We start from the raw sequence: 18,150 nt of genomic DNA, 5'->3' as shown, positions 1-18,150 counted from the left end.
TGGGGGCAGTTTCTATGTTTTCATAGAAAAAGCAAAAAAAAAAAAGATCCCGAATCTCTTCCTCTAAGAGTTATAATGATGATGGAGTCTCTTAAACTGTTTTTTTCTTCATTCTATTCACATTTTCATTAATGGGATCTCACCATGATTAGTTTATGAGGCAGCTGTCACTAGTACAGAGTAATGAATGAGTTTCAGGAGTCCCATAAAGCATTTATGAATTGCTTTTATGCCACCGCTAATGTTTCCTAAATACATTACGAGTCCCTCTTGCCCATAGGGAGTCTTGTAATACAAGCCTTTTTTGGGGAACCAAATGCCTTTTCCTTATTTTGACTTTAAAGAAGGCGAGTCTGGCCTAGGTGGCAGGCAGACAGGGAACCAAGCTCATTCGTCAATCATTCTGCCAGCCTATCGGAGAACAGCCATGCTTTTCATCACGTTCCCAAACTATTTTCTCCTCTCCTGACCCTCACAGTTACAGTGTTATTCAGCATAATGGTTTGAGAGATGGCCTCAATGTCAGGAAAAGCCGAGTTCAAGTCCTGCCTAGGACACATGCCCACTATGTCACCCTGGGCAAGTCCCTGGAATGTCATGTTCCTCTCACTCCAAATTTGGTGCACAGTGTCCTGGGCAGCTTTGAAGCAGTAAGCTGTGATAGCACAGTGGGTATGGCATTGGGTCTAGAGTTGGGAAGTCCCGAGTTCAAATCTGTCCTTAGACACTTCTAGCTGTGTGACCCTGGGCAAGTCACTTAACCCCCATTGCCTGGTCCTTACTGCTTAGGAAGACAGAAGGGTAAGGATTTCAGAACAAAATAAACAAACAAAATCTAATAAGCTGCAAAGAAAGTTGTAATCTAAATGGTAAAAGGGAATTTCCTTGCCTGGAAATTCTCTTTCCTAATCAAATCACAAGTTCAATCCCTAACATATGAAGAAATGGAATTATGAAGAAAAAGGGATCAGATTTAAGTCTGGGAAAAGCCCATCAAATCCAATCTCCTGTCCTTACAGGATACTGAGGCTGAGAAAGAGAAGTGACTTATTCAGGGCCAGAAGTCTGTAAGATAGGATTTGAACTCAGGTCTTCCTTACTCCCAGCCCATTGTTTTTATCCACTGCACCTCCTTAGTTCCTTCTAGTTAAGGTAAGTGTTTTGACTAAGTTCATACTTGTTCAGGTCACCCCACTTGGGTTTTCTCTAAAGAGGTACTGTAGTGGTTTGCCATTTCCTTCTCCAGCTCATTTGACAGATGAGGAAACAGAGGTAAACAAGGCTAGGTGACTTGCCCAGGGTCACACAGCCAGTATGTGAGGAGTCCAGATTTGAACTTAAGAAGAGCCTTCCTGGCTCCAGGCCCAGAACTCCATCCACTGTGCCACCTCACTGCCCCAAGCACGGAGAGAATCCTGGCCTTTCCCACTTGCAGATCTTGTTCCTTCTCTGGTAACAGGTTGCCTCCCACAATCCAGGCTTTCTCCTTCTTAAGCTTTCTCCTTATGGAAGGGAAGGTTTGGGGGGAGGTGAGGAAATCTGAAAATGGATTCAAATTTACATGTATTTCATAAATAATTCATGATAACTTGGTAAAAACTAAATTAACCAGCCATAAAACAAAATAAAAAAAATTTCTTAGTGACACCAAAGGGGACATTTATGATGAGCCTCTGAGAGTTTACTTAACCTTTTGCTAAAAATCGTTTCTACAATTCCTCTCTATGACGTGTTTTAAAATAAATCAGGGCTAGTGAAAGACATTAGGGTTGCAGGCCTTAGCCCCATAGGCTTTTTCACTATGAGAAAGTCCTTTTACTTGGACTTCTCAACCCAAGAGGGCTCAAAAGCTGGGGATAAGTGAGGTCCAAAACATGGGCAGTCTTGCGGACATTACCTTTCTGCTTCCGGGGCTCCTAACCTAACCTGGTCTGGCTGCCCCAGGGCTGCGAACAAAGAAGATGGGCCACCATGAATGGGAGGGATCTAAGCCAGAACAACCCTTGTTTCTACCTGAGTTATCTGAATGTGGAGTGGCCTTGACTGCCGGAGGAAGCTTAGTCTCAGAGAAGCACTGAGGCTGACAGGTATAACATGGAAATAAAAACATTAACAAACAACAAGGCCAGTTTTATTTTACGACGTAGTCATGAGGTAGTTAAATTGGGAAAACAGGCAAATCATTAAAATAGCTCTCTGGACTTCATTCATTCATTGCACATCTTACGCTGAGTGAAATGACCTGGAAACCAAATTACTCATTCCCACACCCAGGAAAAAAAGTCAAATCAAGCGCAAACCAAGTCAACAAGAGAAACTTGCTGAAGCCTAGCACTAAGAAAGAACAGAGATGTGCTTATCCCCATTTTCACAAAATGGTCTAACAGATTCCGGAACGGATGAGATTTTATTTGAGTAAAAATGTCCTTTGTTCAGAAAGGCCCCCTTTGTCCCCTCCTTCCCCACTAGAAGAAAGCCACTTTGAGTTCCTGGATTCACACCCGGTACCGTAGGAACATGGCTACTTAGACACGCTCTTCTTGGGCAACAGGATTCGTTTCCACCGGCGTAATACCACTCTGTATTTTTCAGATTCTGTCTTCTCTTCTGACACTTTTCTCAGGACAATTCGCATAGCTATCTCTGTGTCTGATTCTTTATCCCCTCCAATGATAAGATCCAGCGTATCGCCCAGTTTTACCTGAAAATTTAAAAGCGGCCAAAGTGACATTTTGGAAAACAGAGATCGGCTTAGAAAACAGTCCGGCTGAATTTGCATTGTTTTTCACCAGCTAGAAATTCAGCTCATACTGACAACAAGCCCGGAGGCCACCTTCCCAGAATGCATGGTGGGATTCAAAGTACACACACCAAGCCTGGTTTCTCTTCTGAGGCTGCTTGCCCCATGTCCTCTCCCTGCCACCAATCTAATTCCTAGGCTTCATTTTCCTCAGCCATAAAACAAAGAGGCTGGACTAGGTGGACCTCGGAGGTCCCTTCCCGCTCTAAATCGAAGATTTTATGATTTGTTGTAGAAGGAAGCTCAGGCTCCAATAACCTGTTGCTTGTTGAGTTCTTGCGAGTCCTCGGGGAGCTCACCACTCATGCGGGTGGCATGTTCCAAAGGGCTCTCTTGTGAGTTAAAGACACAAGTACAAGTTTGCACTAGGCATGGGCATAGGGAAACCCTTTGCAAGTTAAGGGTTGCTATGATAAGGTATCTGCTCCACTGTGATCACACACATAGCAAAGAAAAATTAGGGTTCAATATTTTTTGTTGGTTTCAAATTAGGTTGAATGCTTCTGTCAAACAATCTTGGTGCATACGGGCTTTCAGCTTAGTGGTTCTGGGAACCACCGTCATCTGATCAGAGACTATTTTCTTGGAGAAATGGAAGGAAATAATATTTCCCAAGGTTGTCCTACCAAGAAAAGAGTCAGGAGTTTCACCTCAAAATATTGGGCTGTACAGAAGGAAACCCCAGCAGATGCAGTACTGGAAAGAGTTCTGTGTTTAGAATGAGAGGATCTGAGCTCAATTCTTGGTTCTTCTACTGTGTGTGATCTTGGTTAAGTCACTGGACCTTATTTTCCTCCTACATAAAATGACTGAGATGCACAGATATTTAAAAGGCTAGTTAACTTATTCTTCTCTACAGGTCAGGAATAACCAATGTGGTTCAAGAGTCTGATTTTTACCTTTTTTACAAATGCAGAATTAGCTCTTTAAAAAACAAAAAACAAAACCTTTACCATCTGTCTTAGAAACAGTATTAAGTATTGCTTCACAGGCAGAAGAGTGGTAAGGGCTGGGCAATAGAGGTGATGTGACTGGCCCAGAGTCACACAACTAGGAAGTATCTGAAACTAGATTTGATCCCAATATCTCCTGACTGTAGGTTTTCTATCCAAGGAGCCACTTAGCTGCCTCTTAGGATTAGCTCTTAATGTCCTTAATTTAAAACAGAAAAACATGAGTTCAAATTCTACCTCAAAACCATATTAGCTATGACTGTGCAAATCACTTGTCTGGGCCTCAGTTTCCTCATCTGTAGAATAAGTGGACCTCTGCAAGAAGCCTTTTTCAATCCTTAATTATTACTCTCCCTCTGAAACTACCCCTAATTTCTCTCATATACACATGTGTAGAAATATGTGTGTATAAATAAAAATAAGTAAAAATCTTCTTTACATAAAGTTGTCTGCATTTTGACTCCCTCATTAGAATGTGAGAATTCTTTGAGAGCAGGAAATGGTTTTGTCTTTCTATGTATTCCCAGCCCTTAGCACATGTGGTTTGTGGCACATAGTAGGTTATTTCATAAATGCTAGTTGACTGATCTGACTTTCAGCTCTGACAGCCTAAAAAGGATCCCTTGAAATTCACCCATAGACCACCTTGCCCAATATACCATCGCCAATGGAGACATCAAAAGCTTTTTGTTTGAAATGTAAAATTGGGGGAATAATACAAGTTGGCCCAACTGTATTCAGACCTAGCAGCTAGGGCATACATGACACCCATGAGATGCAGATTTGAAAAACTATCAATTTAGTCGACCCCATCCTGAAAAGAAACAAAAACTGTTCTCCAGGAGACTTGCCCCTCCCTGAGGCCTGGCCCTGTTGAGATCAAAGAGCCCTAATGAAATAAGTTAGATCCGTTTTAAGGATTTATAAAGCCTGAACACAGTTGTCTTGAAATTTGTTAGTTACCCAATATCCAACTTTTTGGGAATAAGTACATGAAGGAAAGAGAAAATGAGCTCTCTTCTATCCCACGAGAAATGGATAAGAAGCGATGTCACTTCCGTAGCACTCTGTAAGGTTAAAAGATGCTTTCCTCACAAGATCCCTGACACTGCCCACTCCCCATCTAGAGCCCCCCAGCTGTACACAAGTGTAATTAGCCTCATTTGCATATTAGAAAAGGGTGAAGGCATTAGGCCTCTAGTCTAAGGCCGGGACTACCTTGGGCTACCTTACAGCGCCCATCAGGTTACATTCAGGGGAAGGGAGGGCAGTGTCTCTGAGGCTCTTCTGATCTATCTCCTAGGTTCTCCTAGTAATAAATGCTTATTTAAGGAGCTTAGAAGAAACAGGGGCAGATGGAGTTTGACAGCACACTGCTATCCAAAGCCATTCTATATTCCATACAAAGTTACAGGCTCCATAGATCAGCCCTAGAAAAGCACTTCTTTTTCAGCACAAAGAAAAGTTTTTGCTGGCTGTGCTGTGCTGGGCCTGGCTGCAGTGGTGAATAAGGGATTAGCCAGGAATGGACCCAGGCAGAGGCAGCATCCCCAGCAGCTCCGAACGACAATTCTCTGCTCCCTGTGCTCACTGTGTGCTGTGGGGTCCAGGGAGGAAAAGCAGGCCTGATACCGAGAGGATGCCGAGTTGGCTTGGCTCAGTGGCTCCAACCATCTACATTTCAAATCTGCACTTAGTTACCCTGTTACTATGACTACCAGGCTCCCTAGTAACAAGGCAGGCCAGCCACTCAGGCAACAGAATGTGAATAGGGTCCCCATCCTCCACTGACCCCCAAGAGAAATCTGGAAAGCAGTGAAACAACATAAAACTGAAGACGGGCTGGTGAAGAAGCAATTAGGCAGTGGTTAACAATACCTCCTAGCAGGGAGAAAAACGGGAGAGTGTCGGGAGTGGAGATGGCCAGGCGGGGATGTAATCATTTTTTACGGAAGGAACATTATATACAGAGTAATACAAGAGTTACTACAACCAGAGAAGTTGCTGGACTAAGTTTAAGAAAAAAAAGAGAAAAGCCAAGGTACAAAATGCTCAGCCCCATCTGGACAAGGGGCCGATTTGCTCCAATGTTTGTGTCTCTACAGTCTCTGGCTGAGACGAGGTCCCTCCTGCCCAAACCATAAAGGTCAAAGAGATCATTTGGCTGAGGGAAGAGGCGATGAAATGAAGAAGGGAACAATGAGACTAGCTGGGAGAGCTGTTAGGATAACATCCCCAAACAAGGGGCAGCCCCATGGAGTGCCCCAGAATTACTGAGACAATCACGAGCCACGGGGTCAGAATCATTCCGAAGCATTAAGCGAGTTTAACATGGAAAACAGAAAGTACTCCTCAGCTGTCTCTCTCAGAATGATTGGGATCCCACTAAATTCTGACCTGAAAAAATGATTCTGTCTTTCAAAGGAGGCTTGTACAGTAGTAACAGGAACCTCTAAAATTCACATGCTTACAGCTTAGGCAAAGTAGTTCCTTAGGAGTGCTGAAAGCACTAGTTATACATGTTTCACACCACAGGGGAAAAAAACACACATGATTCTAAAATATTCATTTAACACATTTAATTATTTAGTTTTTAATCCACTGTTACTTAAAAAGTCCAAATTCTCCTTACTGTCCTTTACCTACTCCATGCTCTTTTCCATTTTCTTTCTTTTCTGTCTGAACCTGGCCAGGTTCCTTAACCATTTCTGTGTTGAATTCCTTTGGCAGTCAATCTGGTGAGGCTGACAGAGCCCTTCTTACAAAAAAGTTTTCAAATGTAAAATAAAATACATAGAATACAAAGGAAATCAATTAGAATGCAGTTATCTAAAATTAAAAGAATTTTTCAAATGTCAGGTTAAGAATCCTTCATCTAAACCATACCTCCTATTCCTTCCAGGCCCATCTCAAGTCCCCCTTCCTTCTGAACCATTCTTCTGCTTATTAGTACCATCTCTGACCACAGTCAATTTTGGTGATGCTTTATGAGGTTCTGGCAATTACAAGTTAATTGAGAGCAAAGGCCTTGCATTGGACTGGTTTTGTATTTCCTATAGTACCTAGCCCTGGGCTAGTAGGAGAAACTTGTTTTAGTTGACTACTGAACAGAACAGTGGCTCACTCTTTCTTTCCTTTAAATCTTACCTTCCATCTTAGTATCAATTCTAAAACAGAAAAGAGTCAAGGGCTAGGCAACTGGGGTTAATTAAGTGACTTGCCCAGGAATACACAGGTAGGAAGTATCTGAGGCCAGATCTGAACTCAGGTCCTCCTGATTCCAGGCCTTATGCTCTATCTACTGTGCTACCTAGCTGCCTACACTGGCTCTTTTACATAAAAGCAAAGAAATCCATCTCAACTACTATTCAGGGTGTGTTACTGAGGAAGAAGCAAAAAAAATTCAGGGGTTCAATCAATAGATCAGAGGTTCAGTTAGTGGATCTTCCTGGTTTCTCCTTTGACTTCTAATAGTATAGAAAAAAGGGATGAACCATCAAAAGGACAGCTGAGACTTTTGAAGGCTATAACTATTTTAATATGATCTTTGTCTCTCATTCCCACCAAAGCTCGCTAAGTGTCATTGGTTCTGGCTTGGTAGAGCTAAAATATGATGCTCTGAACCTTCATGTTTCTGCCAGGTGAATGGATTGATCTGGGATGAGGGAAGGAGTGGCATCAGTTCAGGATATAATATAAATATATTTCAATATCAATATAAGTGCAAATAACTCACCGTTCTGCTTTTCTTCCATAACTTTTCTCCATTCAATCTGAGTTCACCTTTGTAGAATGCATCTTCTACTTTGCTTTAGGAAAAAAGGGAGAAGAAATGATACTCTAGGGACAGCATTAAATTTACAATGGTCAGCAGACCTATTGGAGAATACATTCTAGCAGCAACTTGAGAGGCACATTACAAAAGTGAACAAATGACTTTGGGTCTAAACTCTTGGTTCATATTGAAAGTAATGGGCATCAAGGGTTAATTCCACGGGTTTCTAAAACAATGGCACTAAAGGCCATTTCAGAATCAGTGAAACCATGAACAGATGTCACACTGCCCTTGTGTGGCCAACTAGAATTCTTAAAGAGACTAACACGGACGTGTACTGAGGTTACTGCCTAGAGCTGGAGCCTCTAAAGTATCCTGCCACCCAGGAATTTGTCTGCAAAGCTAATGTGCCCTTAATTATCAATGCTATTGCCTCAGAGCAGCCTAAATTAGTGGGATCCCCCTAAAAAGAGTTACTGTATTCCTTATCATCACATTTTTGTGCTCTAAGAGGAAATCAGAAGCAGTATGTACAGTGAGTGCCATCTATAAACCCCACAGCTGTACTACAATTAAGCAGCTGCTAAATGTGCATTTCCCATGTTTCTCTCATCCTACTGAAATTTATGTCAACAACTGGATTAAAAGAAGACACCAAAAAAATCGACTCTTTTTCACCTTGGCTTTTTTTTTTTAAAAAGACTATTTGTCAAACAGTAAGCAAGGGTTTGTTTTCCCTTCTGTTATTTTTCCTGTTCTTTGTGCCTTGGCTTATGTAACCTAAGCAGCAGATATTTCTGTGGTAGAGCAAGAAGCCACCTTAGCAGGTCTACTGGACTTTTGAATGAAGAACACAGAAACCAATTTGACTGGCCAGAGGAGAAGCAATGTGGTAATGGGGGGTTTTGGCAATTGATTGCCTGAGGTTCTAATACTTTCTGTGTCTAAATAGGAATAAATGAAGAATTAGGGCACTGAAATACTAAACAATCCTCTGTATATACAAAGGATGTCTAGCAAATTGCACACTTGAATAAATAAGGGAATAAAGTGATAGAGAATAATGATGCTTAATAAATTCAATTGTGAAGTTAAGCCCTTAAAAGTTATTGATCCACAAAAGAATCTTCTATCTTTTACATCTGGCCAAGCAAGAGGTACAGAAAAACATTAATGACTCCCCCAAAATAGTTTAAAAAGCCAACTTGTGGGAGCATAGCTATCCTATGCCCTGCTCTCCCCCATGGATCCAAAAGTAGCCAAAAACCAAAAATCATTACCCCAGCCCCTTTCTTGGCATAAACAATATGGCAAAGTGGAAAGAACTTTAGTCTGCAAGGCAGAAGACCCAAATTCTATTCTCAACTCTTCCAAAAACTGACTATAGGGAATCACGTCACTAATATCTTTGGAATTTCCCCACTTGTAAAATGAGGATATTGGATAAGATGATCTCTTAGGGTCTTTTTTAGCTCTGAAATTGTGATTCTATTTACTCTATGCTATTAGTTACCCAAAGTAGGCACATGAATATTTGTAAAGCTAGATTATATCAACTAATATTAAAAAAAAGAGTAGCTTATAGTTAGTACCATTATATGTTTTTCACACTTACTTTCTTGCGATATCCAGGCCTGTTTTCAAGATGACATCATACCGAAAAGAGGGGACGACTTTCTCCAAATCCTTATAGTCTTTTACCACATTGGGGTCATCTTCAAATTCATCTTCCTGCTCACTCATCTCTTCTTGATCTTCATCAGAGTCTTCCTCATCATCTGCTTTTTGCAAAGCCTTTTTGCTGGTCTTTTTAGACCTTGTGCTGCTTTTGAGTCTTATGGAAAACAGTGAAATGCATTCTGGAGATATTAAAAGCTCTGGGAGTTTCACAGAGGAAATGCTGTGGAAGAAAAGTGTTCTATAGTTTGATGCGTTTAACTGATAACTAGAATAGTTTATGTACTGACTCCAAGAGGTGCAGGGTTTATGTGCAAGAGATGTCCCCCAGAGTCCAATCCAGGAATTTGGCTTTCTTAAAGCACAGATGGGCAATCTGAGACTAGTCATAGCATACATCACCTGAAAGAGACAGACATTAAATCAGATGCATTTTCCAAATGTGGCATTACTGAAGTTGCACAATATAAAAAATTCATAGTATAGATCTGCCATCTCCTTTTCTTAGGTTGCATTTAATTCTTTCCTACAGCTAGAGGATATGAGTCAAGTGAGTAGGCATGCACCACACACTCAAAGTAATTAAATCATTTATACACACATAGCCTTGGTTCTACTTTTAGAAGAGAATCAGTTTTGGGATCAGTGGGCAAGCTTGCTAATGGACACAATTGTTGTCAATAATTTCCTAGTAATTCTTTTTTTATTTAAGTTGGAAAATTATGTTGAGGAGACATTTAGGCAAACTGTTCCATAACTAATGTTCTTAATTATGCTGATGAGAGATGTGACAACAAGGATTTATGAAATCCAAAGAAAATTCTCAACCTTCCCTCATTTCAACCTCTTTCCTGACCCTAATCCAAACTGTTAATTAGCCAAATTGGGAGATTTGAATTTCACTTCCTCCTATTCCCTTAGCCTTTTCCTTTTCTTGTCCTACATGATAGAAAGTGGATGATAAGAATAAACAGAAGGGACTTCTGGCTGTGAATAGGTAATCAGAGGCAAGGTTCCTTCTCCAACCCATAGTAGAAAAATGGGCAAGCCAGGAAACAAAAAGACAAGGGACTGAGGAAGGGCAATGCCAATGATACAAAAATTTCCAAATACCATCAAAGTCTGCCAAAGAAAAATCAATTTGTTCTGCCAGTTAGTAGAAACCACCTCTTAGAGAATATAGAGAGAGGCTTCCCAATGTGTGCAAAACTGGTTTTGGAGACTGATTCCATACACAAACACCTTCCAAAATGGTCAATAATTGGGTACTTCTTGAGTCCGAAAAAGTGTTGTTTTGCTAAGGTAATACTTTACGATCGATATCCATTAACAATGACTCTCAGTTTATCTTTTCCCCCCTTTCATCTCACCATTCAGCAAAAAGAAGACCAATAACCAGCATCCACAAGTCTCCCACAAAAGCATCAGTTAGTAGACTAGGTAACATGTTGCCAGTTGCCCCATTTGTAGCCATTTTGGGCCTTGTATTTTGCTGGTCTGGTTGGCTAGAACACTAAACCCACAACTGCCTGTCCTAATGCCTTCAGGGTCCCCAGGCTATGTCTGCATCTCAGGAAAGAAATAAAGCAAACTCAAATGAGGGGCTGCTTTTCAACAATAGCTCTAATTTGAAATATTCCTAAGAAGACACTTCCTCTGATGTCAACAACTTAACAGGCTGTGAAAGCCCACCCACTTGTCTACAGATTCCCAATCATTCATTCAGAGAAGAAATACTGCCAGGAAATACTTTTCATCCCATTCTATCCCATTTGGCAGAAGATGGGTCATAACCATTAACAGAAGGAATGCTCAGTTCTGAGGAGATTACCAGAGAAGGTCGAGGAGACACAGGAGATCTGGATCAAAAACAGGGAAGAATAGTAACAGCTGGCCTCATACAGGGCTTTAAGGTTTGCAAAACCCCTTTTATGTGATTTCATTTGATCCTCATTGAGTGCTATCATTATCCCTATTTTTAAAATTGGAGAAACTAAAGTAGAGAGAAAACGCACAGTACAGTAGTATCTAAGGTAGAACTGGAACTCAGGCCTTCCTATCCAGTGGTCTCCACTATTGCCAGCTAGAGGCTTCCACTGAATCTACATGTAATAATATTAGAACTAATTTACGATTAATTTAAATTCATATAATACTTAATTTAAGGTTTACAAGGTAACTAAAACACGAAGAACCTGGAAAGGGCAGGACCTATTTATCACTTGAGTTTTGTTTCCAGTCGGAGCCCTATGGTTTCATCAGTATAGGAAACCCTTCAAGTTTTGTTTACCAATACAAACTGGGCCTTTCTTTAGCACTTACAGTCTTAAAGAGTGGTTGGGGAAACTCAGAGATTAGATGGCATGACCAGTCACATAGCTGATATGTTAGAGGTAAGACTTGAATGCAAGGCTTCACAACCCAGAGGCTGGCTCTCCGTTCATTATACCATGCTTTTTAGCATCTCCAAAATGAACTTCCTCCTCTCCAAATCACCAAGGTACCAAGACTTGGCTATGGAGCCTCTTCCTTTATTGTGAAAGAATATATAACAGGTATCCCTTTCCACTTTGTGACTTTCCCCAGGGTGGTTTCAATATATCATGTAACTGCATGAGAAACTAAACAGGAATTTTTTGGGAATGTTGCAGAAACCACAAAGGGTCAGTAGATGATACAGAAAAAAGTTCAGAAACCTAGAAATGCATAAACTACATGCATAATATATTTTAAACTTTTGATACCATAAATATAGTTTCTTTTTTAAAGTTAAAATAAGTAAAAAGTTAAAGTTTATTAAAACAGATGCCAACAGACAACACACAAGGGCTAGAAATGTTAACATTGATCTATATCTAGCCTATGACTAAATACTTAACTCAAATTTTTACAATAAAGTACTGTAAACATCTCATAAAATAAATTTTAAAAAAAATCAGATTTCTCTCGTACAAAAGGAAGAACAAAAAATCTTAATGAGGTTTTCCAGATCCTGGGGGTAACAGGCCCTCCTAACCCCAGTGATATTAAAGGGATACTTGTATATTTCTTTAACATAATATTTCTTTAACACATTGAAATATTTTCTGATTTAATGGAAGAACTATTTGCAACTCCAGGGACAGGAAATACTACTTACCTTGGATGAGGGAGACAAGGTGGTATAAGGGAAGGGCAGTGACTCTGTAGTCAAATACTATCTCTGGTACTCACCTCTATGACCTAAGGCAAGTAGCTTAACCTCCCTGGGCCTCAGTTTCCTCATCTGCAAATGAAGGGTTTGGATTAGATGGGCTCTGAGGAAATCTTTCCTTTGATAAGTCTTCTATTGTAATAATTTTCAGGTATAAGTCCTTTCTACTGCCATGGGTAATAATGAATTTAATAATGGCTAGCATTTACATAGCACTTTTAAAGTTTACAACTACTTTACAAGTATTATCACATTTAATCTTCACAACAGCCCTGGGGGGCAGGCAGTATTATTATCCCTATTTTATAGATAAACAAAATGAGGCAGACAGAAGATAAGTCAGGGTCACACAGTCATTAAGTATAGCCAAGACCCTGAACATGACTATATCAGTGAAAAATTACATATTGCTAGACACCAACTAGGTGCATTTATGGGATACCTGTCTCATGGGGAAAGATTAAGGACCTGGCGTTTTGATACTTTTGTTAACTGACTTCAGCAAATTAGTTTTTGGTTTCTGGCACTCGTATGAAAAGCCCCTAAAACCTGTCAGTACGGAACATGGGATCAGAGCTTTAAAGCTGGAAGAGACCTGAGAGAGATCAAAGAGTCCAAACCCTTCATTTTACAGAAGGCTAAACTGAGAGACCTAGAACAGTCAAATGACTTACCCATGACCACTCACATAGTTAAGTGGCAGAGCCATATTTAAAACCCAGGACCTCTGACCCCAAATTCTATTGCACAACACAGCTTTCCTAAAGACAATCAGATTCAGTGTTGGTGCTCAGGTTGGAGGTTGAGGCTGGATCTATTACACTGGGAGGTCAATTCAATTAAAGCCAACAAAGAAAATTAAGTGACTTCTATGTAAAATCTTGGGGATGGAAATGTGTGATCTTGGATTTCCCCTCTCAAGCTCAGTTTCATCTGAAAAAAAGGAGTTAGTCTAGAAGATCTCTAAAGCCCCTCCTAGCTCTAACTCCTATGAACTTGTGTCCTATGCCAACTGAGATAGCAGCAGCTGGAAGATCTGAGATCAAAGGACAGCAAATTGAGTTCAAATCAATCTTTACAAATTGATGGGTGATTCTGTAAGTCACTAAGTCCCTTAGGGCTTCCACCTACTTACAAGATCCTAGAGAGCAGATAATTCTACAAAAGGGGTAGAGATGATAAGGATAAAAGCCTCAAGAAATCAAGATGATTATTGGGAAAGTGAAACTGTCACAGCTTCAACAGAAGCTCAAGCTTTGGCCTTTATATAATTTATTTACCATGTCGAATCTTATCTTTTTGCCAGCCCAAATCCTACCCTGCACTTCCTGAATCCTATCCAGGATTTCCCAAATGACTATTTTTCCCAAAGAGATTCCCAAAGAGATCACAAGATCATAAAACTAGTGCTAGAAGAGATCTCAGAAGCCACTTGGTCCAATCTCCTTAATTTTGCAGATTAAAAAAAAAAACTCCACGTAAGATAAATTATTTGCCAGAGGTCATACAGATAAATATCATAGATGGGTTTATTTGACTCCAGAGACAATGAACTTCCAAAGTGAAGAGTTCCACTGTATCTGTCCCAGAGCTCCGTAGTTGGTACCACACCATAAACCACTCAGTTCTACTGTTTTTCATCATCATTCACCAGTTCAGGTATTCTAAATTTCTTAAGACTAAACCCAATAAAGTTCTATCATTACACTGGGTGGTGATAGAGGAGGGAAATTAGAGAAGAGAGGAAGGAGGCTAACAATAGATACCTAATAAACACCTACTGACCTCCTGGGTCAGTTCTTAAACTTGTTTTGTGTCATGGATCCTTTAGGCAGTCTGGTGAAGCCCCTTCTCGGTGTAATGTTTCCTAATGTATAAAATATACTATATTACAAAGGAAACAAATTGTATTGAAATACAGTCTTTTGGCAGGAAGGCTACAATCATAGGGGATCAAACAGCAGGTCTAATAAGTACAGTAGTTTGAAAGTAGTGACAAGCGTAAACAATATTTTGAGATAGCTACAATTATAACGTGAAAATATTTGATTTCCACTGGTGACAATGTCACAGGTACTCCTAATAGTACTGCTGTGGTTTGTTGCCTACGTTTATAATTGGAAGAAAATGCTAAATTTCAGTTAGAGGTTAGTGACAATAGGTGTAATTTTTTCCCCATCCAATTTCAGACAATGAAATCTATCCACAGGTTATCTCAAGTTAAGAGCTCCCTGCTCTAAGTCTAGGGAACCTTCTACTCACCCTTAGCCTCACAGTCAGAGAAACTCTGGGAGTTATAAAATAGAATTGGGCTCCTCGGAATAGTTCTAACATTTATATAGTAAAGGTTTACAATATTTTTTGTAAAAATGATTTACACAACTTCTCATATAATTCTCACAAAAACCATGGAAGGTAGGTGCTATCATTATCCCCATTTTACAGGTGGGTAAACTGAGACAGAGGTCAAATGACTTCCCCAGCAGCTTTGGAAGCTTACTTTTGAACTTAGATATTCCTTTCTCCAAGCCCAAAGTGCAAAAATAAGAGCATTTGCATGGTTTTTCAAAGTGCATAAAATCCTCACAACCACTCCTGGAGACAGGTGATATTACTATTCCACCTTTTACAGAGGAGGAAACTGAGACCAGAATTATGCTGATTTGTCCAATGTCATACCACTAGCGCCCTAACAAAAATGAAATCCTTTGATCTTCCTAACCACCCCGGGAGATATGGTCTATAATTATTCCCATTTGCAGGCGAGGAAACTGAGGCTGGAAGAAAATTGATTTGCCCAGGGCCATGAAGTGTCGGAGGCCAGAACGCAGGTCTTCAAAATCTGGACCCAGCGCTCAATCCCAAACTAGTCTTCCTTCCCCTCCCCCACCCCCACCGGCCCGCGGCTCCCCCTGGGGCCCTTCTACACCCCTGGGCCCCAGCAGAACCCGGCCACGCAGGCCGGCGCCTCTTCCCCAAGGTCAAAAGCAAAAGGAAATCCGATGCCTGCGTTTGCAAAGCAGGAAAGCTAGGACCTCCCTCCTCCCAGTGGGAGGGGGGGCACTTCTCTATGCTCCCCCTGCGCCTCCCAAGGCCCCCCACGCACACGTGCAAAGCCCCCCACGCACACGCCGGGGCTTTTCGGCGGATTCACGGGGACTGGGAGGGCAGACCGCTAAGGCCATGCCTGGCCCCAGCCAGTTCGGGCAGGGGAGTCTGACGGGGCGGGTTACCTCGGTGCGTGCGAGGGCGGGGAACCCTCAATTGCAGCCCCTGCCCGGCCCGACGGCCCCTTCCCCTTCTACTAGGCGCCGGCGCAGACCAGTGAGAAGAGCTGAAAGCGAGCGGCCCAGGGATGCCTCAGAGCGGGGACAGCGGAGCAGGGACCCCTACTGGACGCTTTAGCTCGGAGGACCAGGCCAGGCCCCGCCCTCCACAGGGACCGCCCCCGATCCGTCCCTGCCTGTACCCGTCCCCGCCCCCACTACCTCCTTGGTCTCCTCAGCCTCCACCCCGCCCTCTTCCTGCTTTCTTTTTCTTCTACCTCCCTCTCTTCTCCCTTTCCTCCCTTCTTTCTGCTTCTTCTCCTCTTCTAATTCCCCGTTCTCTCCTTATTTCCTCCCTTCTTCCACGTCTTTCTTTCTTCTACACTTTTTCTCTCCTTCCTTGCTCTTTCTTGCCTTTTATTTCCCTCTTCCCTCTCCTTCCTTTCCTCTCACTTCCTCCGTGGTACTTCTCCTTTTCTTCTTCCCCCTCCTCCTTTCCTTCCCTCTGTCTCCTCCTTACTCGTATTCCTCCCTTTTCTCTTAACATTTTTTCTCATTTCTTCCCTTTTCCTCCTTTCTCTCTTCTTCCCCTTTACTCTTCCCCTCTCTTTGTCTTCCACTCTGTTCTTTCCTCTCTACATTCTTTTTTTCTCCATCCTTCTTGGCCCTTTCTCTATTCACTCTCTTTCTCTCTTCAATCAATCAAACAGCATTGATTAAATGCCTACCGTGTGCCAGGCACTGTGTGTGCTAAGCTCTGGGAATACAAAAAGCACATAGTCCCTGCCCTCAAGAAGCTTAAAATTAAATGAGAAAGATAATTTGCAAATAAATAGATACTAAGCAAGCTATAGATAGAATAAGTAGGGAATAATTAATAAGAGGGGAAAGCCTTCTCATTCAGAAAAATTAGGGAAGGCTTCCTAGAGAAAGTGGTATTTTGTTTATTTTTAATGTTTTATCTTTATTTTATTTTAAGAACAAATTTCCACCTAAATTTTCCAAAGTTATATGATTCATGTTGTCTATCTCTCTTCTTCCCTCCCCTCTCCCAGAGCTGACAAGCAATTCAGTCTGGCTTATGCATGTATTATCATATAAAACATTTTCATATTATTCATTCTTGTAAGTAAATAATCTTAAAAAACAAAACACCAAAACATATACTCAAATAAACAAGCTATAAATCATGTTTTCATCTGCATTTATATTTCAACAGTTCTTTCTTTGGAGGTAGATAGCTTTGCTTTTCATAAGTCCTTCAGAATTGTCCTGGATCAGGGGGCATCTGGGTAACACAGTGGATTGAGAGCCAGGCCTAGAGCTTCAAACTTGGCCTCAGACACTTCCTAGTTGTGTGACCCTGGGCAAGTCACTTATCCCCCATTGCCTAGCCTTTACCACTCTTCTGCCTTGGGACCAATACACAGTTAAAAAAAAAAAGAATTGTCCTGGATGATTCTGCTAATAGCAAAGTCTATCACATTTTATTGTTCCACAATATTTCAGTTACTGTGAATAAAGTTCTCCTGTTTTTGCTCATTTTAATCTGCATCAGTTCTCATAGGTATTTCCAGTTCTTTCTGAAATCATCCTGTTCATCATTCTTTATAGCACAATAGTATTCCATTACTATCACATACCATATTTTGTTTAGTCATTCCCCAGTTGAGGGACATCTCTTTGGTTTCCAATTCATTGCCAGAGAAGGTGGCATTTTAGTTGGGATTTCCTTTTCTTCTCTCTTCACTTTTTATTTCCTCTCCTTACTTCTCCCTTCTTCCTCTCTCCCACTTTTCCTGTCTCCCTCTTGCTCCTTTTCTCCTTGCCTCCTCTTACTTCCTTTTCCTCTCCCTTCTTCCTGGCTTTTTCTCTATTTCCTTCCTTACCTTCCTCACTCTGTTACTCCCTGCTCTGTCTTTCTGCTTTCCCTCACTTCCCTCAACCTTTCTTTTACCCTCCTACTCCTTTTCCTTCTCTTCCTTCCTGCTTTCTTACTCACTTCTTTCAGCCTGTCTTCTTCATTCTCTCTGCCTTCCTTTCCTGTACCACCTATTCAACTTTCCTCCCTCCTCACCCTTTCCCATTTCTTTTCTTTCTTTCCCTTCTCTCAGCTAGTCAGGCAACTGATACTTCAGCCCTGTTTCTTTCCCTTTTCTGCTTGACCCTTGAACTTCCCCTTCCTAAGGTTCCTCCAAATCTATGCACATTACCTCTTACTTCTTTGGTTGCTATTGTTGTTTTGTTAATTCCTGGGTCCCTGGAAATTCCCCAGGGTCTGTCTGGTCTTGCAGAAGAGTAAGAAACATCAGAGGGCAGAATCCAGGCTGAATAATCAGTATCTTCAGTTTGCCAGAATGATCTCCCAACAGAATTAGGCTGGAGAGCTTGGGTAAAGAGAAACAGTACATGAAACTTGGGAATTTCTTTCTCCTTTCTGGAGTGGTACCATGCCACTTTGCAGTTTTTAATGACATCCCCTTCAA

General features: G+C 41.3%; 1 protein-coding gene across 2 annotated transcripts; it reads right to left on the bottom strand.

Moving 5' to 3' along the window:
- Window positions 1-2,109: 2,109 nt before the first annotated feature.
- On the bottom strand, window positions 2,110-15,830 carry MTRES1 (mitochondrial transcription rescue factor 1). Of its 2 annotated transcripts, XM_007484392.3 has the most exons (5): window positions 15,632-15,830; window positions 12,419-12,470; window positions 9,144-9,607; window positions 7,490-7,562; window positions 2,110-2,701 (listed from the first exon to the last, which is right to left on the bottom strand). In XM_007484392.3, the coding sequence occupies exons 3-5, from the start codon at window positions 9,602-9,604 to the stop codon at window positions 2,522-2,524; spliced, it is 714 nt and encodes a 237-aa protein (XP_007484454.1). In that variant the 5' UTR covers window positions 9,605-9,607; window positions 12,419-12,470; window positions 15,632-15,830; the 3' UTR covers window positions 2,110-2,521. The 2 variants fall into 2 exon arrangements, with proteins under 2 accessions (XP_007484454.1, XP_001378591.1); XM_001378554.4 differs by lacking the exon at window positions 12,419-12,470.
- Between the last annotated feature and the right edge of the window lie 2,320 nt (window positions 15,831-18,150).

The sequence above is a fragment of the Monodelphis domestica genome, chromosome 2 (genome assembly GCF_027887165.1).
Source record: "Monodelphis domestica isolate mMonDom1 chromosome 2, mMonDom1.pri, whole genome shotgun sequence".
In the NCBI taxonomy this organism is placed as follows: Eukaryota; Metazoa; Chordata; class Mammalia; order Didelphimorphia; family Didelphidae; genus Monodelphis; species Monodelphis domestica.
This window is presented reverse-complemented; position numbering and strand designations above follow the sequence as displayed.

Coding starts and splice junctions, on each gene's coding strand:
- MTRES1 (XM_007484392.3), bottom strand. CDS start 9,604: ATGTATGCTATGACTAGTCTCAGATTGCCCATCTGTGCTTTAAGAAAG. Junction 7,563..9,143: donor GGCCTGGATATCGCAAGAAA/GTAAGTGTGAAA, acceptor TTTTTCCTAAAG/CAAAGTAGAAGATGCATTCT. Junction 2,702..7,489: donor TATGGAAGAAAAGCAGAACG/GTGAGTTATTTG, acceptor TTAAATTTTCAG/GTAAAACTGGGCGATACGCT.